Genomic DNA, 8,766 nt, shown 5'->3' on the forward strand with positions numbered 1-8,766 from the left:
GTCCTGCCCCACGGCCGTGCCGCAGCGCCGGGGATTGCCCGCGGGCCGGGAGCGGCGGGGGGGCCGGGGCTGGGGGCGGAGCGCCCCGGGGTGAGCGGCCGGGCAGCAGCAGGCTCAGGCATCGCGGACCTGAAAATATTTATAGCGGGGAGCTTTAACGTGAAGAGGAGGAGAGAATGCATGTGCTCGGCTCGCTCTTCCCTCTGCATCTGCTAACGGCCTTCCTCCGCCCGTTTTCAGCAGTTGTTAAATTGTGTTCAGGAGATTTATTCCTGCATCTTTTCAGTTATTTGCATTTGCTGTTCTCCTTGCCAACCTGGCAGATTTATTTTTTTTTTAAGCTTCTGTCTGACTTCATCCTAGCGATCCTTGCCTTGTCAGGGATCCTGCATGGTCAGTTGTGCTCCTGGGCTTTTCATGCCAAACACAGTGCCTATCACTATTTTTGTGACTTGGACTATCTTGCTGCTGTGCTGGCCTTGAACAACCTGGACTACACCATCCTAGAGTGGACACTGTATTTCTGCCATCTCTTCTCGGGAAGAGGGAGGGAAGTTATCTTTCGGCAAATGTGAGACAGTGCACGGAAGCAGTTCTTGCTGTTGTCAGCAATCATAAACGGATTGGTGGCTCACAGAAATACAGAACTAGAGGATTCCTCGCTTCAGCCAGTACTTGCAAAATTCATGTATTCAGATTAGTAAAACTAACAGGCCTGCATATAGCTTCTAAAAAGTCCTTTGATGCTAGAATAAAGTGAAGGTTTTTGGTAATGGATGATCCTTCTGCAGGTGCTCCCATCACATCTGGAAAGGATGTGTCTAGTGAGCAGGGATTTTCTTCTGCTTTTAGAGGAGATTCCAGGTTTTCTGTGCCTCCACAGAATGGCATATATGTGAAACACTTAGCTTCAGAGGAAATCTGCCATTTCTGCCCATTGGACTTGACTTGGGCTGAGGCCAGGAGTCACTGCTGAACATCCCATATGATGTGGCAGGATCTGTAGTCACACACCTCAACCCCTGCCTGGGGCTCAGAAGCTTGATGGGAGCATAAAGGCACCTAGTACTAGCCTGAAGGACTGAACTGTAGATGTCTTCTGCCTTGATAGGATGCTCTTTACCTGGCCTGCCAGTGATGCTGTGCACTTACACCTCAGGCTGGTGGTTCTGCTTGGGCTACTGTAGCTCCAGAGCCAGGAAGAAAACCCTGAGCCATAACCGTAGCCTTTGTTTTGTTTCAGGTGCTGCCGGAGTGCTGGTAGGACACCCATTTGACACTGTTAAGGTGGGTTGATTATGAAATACCTATATCTCTAGGTAGAAAACTTAGTTTTTCCAAGGAGTGGGGGAGGAAAAAAAATTCCCCAGGCACTGTAGAAGCATAAATCTGTGCTGGAAAGCTTGGAGCAAGCCTCTTCAACCACTGTTTATAGATTGGCAATCTCCAGCTCTTCAGAAGTGAAAAAATTCCTTGTATGTCTGATTCAACCCAGTAACATGACAAATTGCCTGAACTACGAATTCATGAGCGCAGTAACAGTGTTGTATTTGAAAATACAATCTTACATTTAACTTAATTTTGTTCTAAGCTTGCTTCTCTGCAGCTGTTCATCACTAACTGCTAAAACTGCCTCTCCCTCCATTTGTACCTCAAACCTACTTTTGTTACTAGGTTGAAAGTTTGTGGTTTGTTTTCCCCTCAAGCTCTGCTACTTACTCCTCAAGAATTAATTTGTTACACTAGCCAAAGGGTGTAAGTGGATAGAAATCCACAGTATGAAGCTTGTCTGGGGGCTTTTTCCTCTCTTTAAGTATTACCGTATATTTTTATAACTTTCCAAGTTAAAAATTATTTTCTAACAGTCTGTTAGCTGTATGTATTATGCATACTAAGGGTAGCTAAGACCTATTCAAAGATAAAATTTTAAATCTCCCAGAGGGCACTTCAGCCAGGACTGCCAGGGGTCCAAGCCCGTTTTTCAGAATGGGATGACAACTTAAGTCACTCCTTGGCAGCCTTATCCGAAGTCTCGCACTGGAAGAATAGAAGAAGGGATGCCAATATATTCCTTCCTAAATTAATACACCAGATCGCTTGACTGCAGCAGACAGCATGCCACCCGCTAGAGCTACATTTGGAATACCTCTACCTTGCTGAATTTAGATATGCAACAGGCTGATAGTGTTACCGAGGTCATCACCATATTCTAGCACGTGATTAATTCAATACAGATTTTCCTAACTAGTGGATATTAGTCCTTGCCAGTCAAGTGCAAGCTGCTCAAATAGTAAAAATTGTATGTATGTTTCTCAGAGTATAGTAAACTTGACTAAGTAATTGGGTTGAATTCTAATATATATTTTCAGGCATGGTATTATTCAGACTTGCACGTTTTTTTACAGTGGTACAGGGCCAGCTGTCTTTGTCTCTCACCCCCATCCTGCCAAGTTTTAGATGCTTAAGGTGACGGGTCATTTCACTGAAGCCAGCAAAACTGTTAAAATTCTATGCTCAAACTAAAGTTAAGCATGTGTGGGGTTTTTTTACGTTTTTTAAAGTGGAACAGCTTCTAGTGCATGAAACTAAACATTTAAGTGTCTGCAAAACTGTGGCTCTTATGCTAGTTCCAGCAGATGAAACAATGCAAAATAGATGTGTTGGCTTTAGAAAAAAGCATCTTGCTTTGCAATAGTGCAAAATAGTTTGTTTCTGGATGACTTTAAATGTTTTATGAAATCCAGTGTGGCACACTCCGTGTCTATTTTCATACCCTTTAGAAAGTATTATAAGCATTTATCTATTTTTTGTTAGAGAAAATACTAATGTTTATGTTATAGTTGGCATAGTCACCACTGTATGTGGGAAAACTAACACTAGTCTTTAAAAAAAAAATCACAAAACAAAAACATCGTGTAACTTGTTGTGTATGTATACATGTTAAGAATTAACCCCTTTTATATTTCTGCAGTGTTTAAAGGGCTAGCTGGCAGTCACCTTAGACTGCAAATTTTTAATATAACTGAACAATGGGAAAGCTGCTTAGATAAGCCAAAATTTTACTTTTTACTTCTGTCTTGGCTTTTAAACTCTTTTTTTGGCCTGTGATCATGTTTCACAAAGTGGGGAGGGGGATGGTGGGACACACAGGGAGAGATTAAGCCAGTGAAGTCACCCTGCAAAACCCACAACTGAGCTGATCTCAGAACTGGCAAACTCCTTATCCCTGGTTTGTTGATGTAATGTATAAAATTGCTTTTTTGCTTTTAACTGCCTTTACTTTCTGAGCTAGGGGCTGTCTTCATTAACAGCAAAAGTGTTACTTTGTTGTAGATGACAGATAAGCCTCATCACGGGAGAGTTACCTAGTAAGTATAGCCCAGGTGAACACTTCTGTTTCTCTCAGTCTTAATTTATTCCCAAATGTATTAGTTCAAATAAAGATCTAAACGACTTCTAAAGCTTTTTCCCTTTTTAGTTTTAAACTGATGTGTCCCTCTTCTACAGCTATGGCATGGAGGGAGCGGGGTTTAAATATCCCTTTTTTTTTTTTTTTAATGTAAAGTCTTATTCTGAACCTTCTTTCTGGTATGCATTTCTGACTGTATACATTTCCACACACCGTGGCTCTAAAACTGAATCTCAGACACACTGTTGTTGAGGTCTTACCCACTACATATCCTTGCAGGACATTTTCATTGCTCAACTTCTAAATCACTTATTTCATACATTATTAAATGTTTGGACTATTTTGGGGGTGTGGTGGTTTGCTTGCAATGGGATTTTTTTTGCTTAGTTTTGACTACCTTTATGCAAGTCTTTAGTGATGGGAAATTACAATGTGTTACTATTGGACCTAAAACCTTAGAAACAGTGGTTTCAAATAAGAAAGCAAGAATATTGGGCAATGAATAGAATAGAGGGTTAAACTTTGTACATGATTCATCCTTCCTACAGTTGTACACACTAAAAATCTTGTTAAATATGGCATTAATACTCATGAAATAAAGTTTCATATGCATTCATTGCCTTATCTGGCAGTTTGCTAATGCAGGTATCCCTATGTGGTCATTGCTGTGCTCAAAGAGCTGATTTTCATTCATCAGTATTCTAAATATTTTGTACAACAGCAAGGCTTAATTGGTCAATATTTCACAAATTTAGACAAAAATAGTGGGAGCTGATTGCCACTGGGAATTTCAACCTATATATGGAATATGACTAATTCTAAACTACTAAAGACAAGCATATAGAAAAGTTAAATTAAGAAGCTTCTTGTGCTGTATTTTCACAAAGCCCATATGTGTGGAAGTCCCCTGACTTCACAGATGGGATTCGAAACAATATCAGTAAGTTATAAATGGAATAAAACTTTTGTTTTGTGCAATTCCAACAACCTGTTAAGATTTAGGACTTGACTTGTGGGTCTGCTTCTTGAGCAGTTTTAACAGTTTGCCTGCCCCCCGGATGTCACTTTGAGTAATAAAAGATTTATTTTCCTTGAATCCCACTATAAGCATGCTTTTAATTTAAGTTTTAAAACCCTGTTCCATCCTGAAAGACCTAAGGTGATCTCAGCCTCCCAGTATGGCTAGCACACACTAATGTATATACTAAAAAGACACTGAAAACTAAGGTTTTTATTTACAAAACATAAAATCTCAGGTTGTAGGAATATAAAAACCCCCTAAATCTGGAAATAATTTTTTGCCTCAAAGCTAACCTGAATATACAATTTGGACAAACCACGTCCCCAAATCCTTTTCTAGACCCACATCAACTCATGAGTCTTTTATTGTTGTGGTGGTGTTCATTATTACTTTAGGCAAACAGGGATAAAAATATTTTGCAGTTAGGAATTTCTCACATAGATCTGATAATCTTTTCATTTGTTCAGAATGAGAGTCTGGAAGTTTTTTGCCCTGGAGTTGCAGCAGCAGCAGCAGCATTAAATGGTTGATAAGCATCTTTTCTGAGGAACATTGCAGCCCTCCATGCTGCAATGGAGGAGATCAAAGACAGATTTCTAACTTCCCAATCCAGTGAAACCAATTTACTGAGTTTATTGTAGTGTAGGGTTTTGCACAAAGTCTGTAGCTTTGAGGCTTTTTGGTTTTGTTTGAAGTGCATTGGGGACAAATTAGCAGGAAAAACTGAATTGGACTTTCCCATTAAATGTTAAAAGCATCTGGGCAATTGGCCTGTCTCCTAATGTCACCAGTGACAGTAGCTTCTATCTGTCCAGCAGAACATGCCATTTCAGTTTTGGCATTGTTATCTGATTACTAACATTAAAGGCTTGAAACAGCCATACCCTCACAAATTGTTTGCATTGAGGAAGTTAAAAAACAGACTAAAATTTAAAAGGACAAGTGGCTTTTTATTTTTCCTTATGCAAAGGAAGACATCTTAAGAGCCTGTTCTCAGCTACCCTCTGAAAAAAAACAAAACCAAAACAAACAAAAAAGAACCCCAGATCTCAGTGAATGGTCCTAAGTCTTGTAGCCAGAAACACTGTGGATGATGTTGAAAGTTTCCTATCCTTTTACAATTATCCTTATTTCATCCTTGACTTGTAATTTTTTATAAAATTCTATCAGATTTATACAGATAGTCCTTAGTGTGAACAGAAGTATCTTTGGCAGCTGAAGAAAGTACCTATTGTAGCCAGTACTGGAAAACTTCAGTCTGAAATTCTAGATAAGTGTACCCTGTTGTACTTCCACATATGTTTTTTTAATATTCAGAAGAAGTTAATAATCTTCCTCTGTCATGTTTTCACCCCAAAAATTAATTCAAAACACTTACAGAATATTTCTTAATTATTTTGCCACATATGGCATTCCAGTCTCCAGCCTGTGCTCTTGCATATACATTGCTGTAGCAAATCTCGATACATGTACAAGACACTAGTTAACAGATTAGGCTGCTCTTGACATACAAATCAGTATCTCATACAACTTTCTATAGGTTCGTCTGCAAGTTCAAAATGTAGAGAAACCTCTCTACCGTGGGACCTTCCATTGCTTTCAGTCCATCATAAAGCAAGAATCTGTAAGTACAAAATTAATGCTTTGTATATTTTGTATCTTCATATATTTTGTATCAGAAGGGTGGGAAAGTTGTTAAAAAAAGGCTACAAATATTGAAGATCAAGAGAAAAGCATACTCTGAACCTCACCTTACCATAGGGCAGATATTGTAGTTAGGAGTTTGCCAGAAACTTCATGAAGATCACTAAATTGGAAGTTGATATAAAAAAAGTTAACTTTTAAAATAAGATAACAAGTTATTTGAATAGCTAATTTTCTGAGAATCCAAGCGATCTGAGCAATGAGTGAAGAAATGGGTGAAGTTTTTTTTTTCTGCTGAAGCTTTAAGACCATAACTAAAAGGATGGCTTTAGGCTTTTAGCTACTTAAAAAATAAAGATTTTCCAGAAAACTTTTCTCTGGATGGACTAGGATTACTTTCTAGATGTGTTGAACTATATATTTGTGCTGCTGACAATGTTTAGATGTTTGTGCCCTAGACAGCAATGAAATTACTATTACAAAACAAGATAGTACTGATCTCCTGGCCACTGTTAGAAAGTTAGGGCACAAAGGAAAGTCAGAAAGGCTATGTTCTGCACAGTTTCGGGAGGTTATCAACACCACTGTTAAAAAGGATTTTTCCTTCCTTATTCCATTAGGCTTTTGGACTCTATAAAGGTATTGGGTCACCAATGATGGGACTTACCTTCATTAATGCACTTGTATTTGGTGTACAAGGAAACACGCTTCGTGCTCTTGGAAAAGACACTCCTCTAAACCAGTTCCTTGCAGGGTCAGCAGCAGGGGCTATCCAGTGCATCATCTGCTGTCCCATGGAGTTGGCAAAGACAAGAATGCAGCTTCAAGGAACAGGTGAATACAAACTAAAAACAAAGAACTACAAAAATTCTTTGGACTGTCTGATCAAAATCTATCGAAAGGAAGGGCTGAGGGGTATCAACAGGGGCATGGTCTCTACATTCATAAGAGAGACGCCAAGCTTTGGCTTTTATTTCCTGACCTATGACTGCATGACCAGGTATTTAGGCTGTGAAGCTGAAGACAGTTACGTTATTCCCAAACTGCTGTTTTCTGGAGGGATGTCAGGAATTGTGTCCTGGCTCTCAACCTACCCCGTGGATGTGATCAAATCCCGGCTTCAAGCTGATGGAGTCGGAGGCGTTACACAATACAACGGCATTTTAGACTGTGTCAGAAAGAGTTACCATGAAGAAGGCTGGAGGGTGTTCACAAGAGGTCTTACTTCCACCCTTCTCCGTGCTTTTCCTGTCAACGCAGCTACCTTTGCTACTGTCACTGTGTTTCTAATGTATATGAGGTCAGAAGACAACCTTCGTGAATGTGAACCAGGTCCAGTAATCCAGCAGCCTTCTAGTTTGTGAACATTACCTGTTGGCCTTCCTGATCCAACGCCCAGCTGTTTAGATTCTTTAAACCCACACAAGTGGCGTAAATGTATGCTATCTGTATAAAGAACTAACTGCATCAAACTAGGATTTCATCTCATTACTTGTATAAACAGCATATTGCCTTATTAAGGACTTCATATCTAGTAGTATCCAAGTAAGATGGGGACCTGCCTTTAGAAAGTACTGTAGTTAACTGTTGTGGCTCCAGAAGAGCATCTGGAGAATGTCATAGTACCAGATATCAGGTTTTCTTCCACTCATGTTCTGAATGACTGAATCGAGTTGAATGCAGAAATGTTTTCAGAAAATAAATGCTCTTTTTGTACGTAACAGGAATAAGTATAGTCCTCTAAGGTGAAGTAGTAGGAGGACATTAAGTGTTGGAGGCATTTTGCAGGTAACCCTGAACTGTTTAAGACCTGGACTAGCAGTCAGCTAGCCACGTGTTTTACTTTTTCTCTGCTTTTGAATGTCAGTGGTTTTAGTAACAACTTTTTTCATACTGGTTTGCTAAAAAAAAAAACCAAAAAACCAAACCAACAACAAACCAAACCATATATATAAATATTATTTGTTCCTAAGCTACTCCCTTACCTTTCAGCTTTGAATAAATATCTTAAGCACAAAGTTAGCATCTGCACTCATACGCACTTGTTCCTCTAAACCTCAAGGCTTGTAAGGATTTAGGGAAACTCACATCTAGTAAGACTGGTGTTATTTGCCTTCACCTCTGTGTCTCGTTTGGTGGGTGCACAGATTGTAACGACTAGATTCAGCTAAAGTAGACTTTGTTCTCTGAAGTTAATGCAACTTTGCACCAGTTCTCCCAACATGCCCCATAGCAGCCAGTGATGTACAGAAGTCAAAGTCCTACCTGTGGTATTGCACAAAATGTTTGTGGGTGCAATGTTAGCTTAGCAGCTTGAAGTACTGTAGAAATACGTACATGTTTAGAACTGGAGGTTTCATTCCTTTCCAAACAACAGGGGTGTAAGTGTCTGAAATGGCTGGTGTTTGATACACTTGCATTACGAATTTAACCAATACTTTTATCTATTTAGTTACAGTGCTACTGGAAAGATGATGGAAAATGGGGTTGGAGAATTTTTTTGTTACATTGGTCCACTGAGATTTTTTTTTTTTTTTTTTAGCAGTATGTTCAAGAGGGATTTCATTAGTTAAGGAGCTATAAACAGTTACATAAGATTTGGAATAAGAACTACACATATTTGGCACAAATACCCAGGGGGAAGGAGTGCATGTGTGTGAGGGATGTTCTAAACTGTATCAAACTAGTTCAG

At 39.4% G+C, this 8,766-nt stretch overlaps 1 protein-coding gene across 4 annotated transcripts; it reads left to right on the plus strand.

Annotated features, from left to right (window-relative positions):
• Nucleotides 1-369: 369 nt before the first annotated feature.
• Nucleotides 370-7,983, plus strand: SLC25A29 (solute carrier family 25 member 29). Of its 4 annotated transcripts, XM_026849656.1 has the most exons (5): nt 370-508; nt 1,244-1,287; nt 3,334-3,368; nt 5,971-6,054; nt 6,695-7,983. In XM_026849656.1, the coding sequence occupies exon 5, from the start codon at nt 6,728-6,730 to the stop codon at nt 7,436-7,438; it is 711 nt and encodes a 236-aa protein (XP_026705457.1). In that variant the 5' UTR covers nt 370-508; nt 1,244-1,287; nt 3,334-3,368; nt 5,971-6,054; nt 6,695-6,727; the 3' UTR covers nt 7,439-7,983. The 4 variants fall into 4 exon arrangements, with proteins under 4 accessions (XP_026705457.1, XP_026705456.1, XP_026705455.1 ...); XM_026849655.1 differs by lacking the exon at nt 3,334-3,368; XM_026849654.1 differs by lacking the exon at nt 370-508 and having other exon boundaries at nt 1,244-3,368.
• Nucleotides 7,984-8,766: the final 783 nt, after the last annotated feature.

Source organism: Athene cunicularia (genome assembly GCF_003259725.1).
Source record: "Athene cunicularia isolate RWA chromosome 5 unlocalized genomic scaffold, athCun1 chr5_part1, whole genome shotgun sequence".
Taxonomy (NCBI): domain Eukaryota; kingdom Metazoa; phylum Chordata; class Aves; order Strigiformes; family Strigidae; genus Athene; species Athene cunicularia.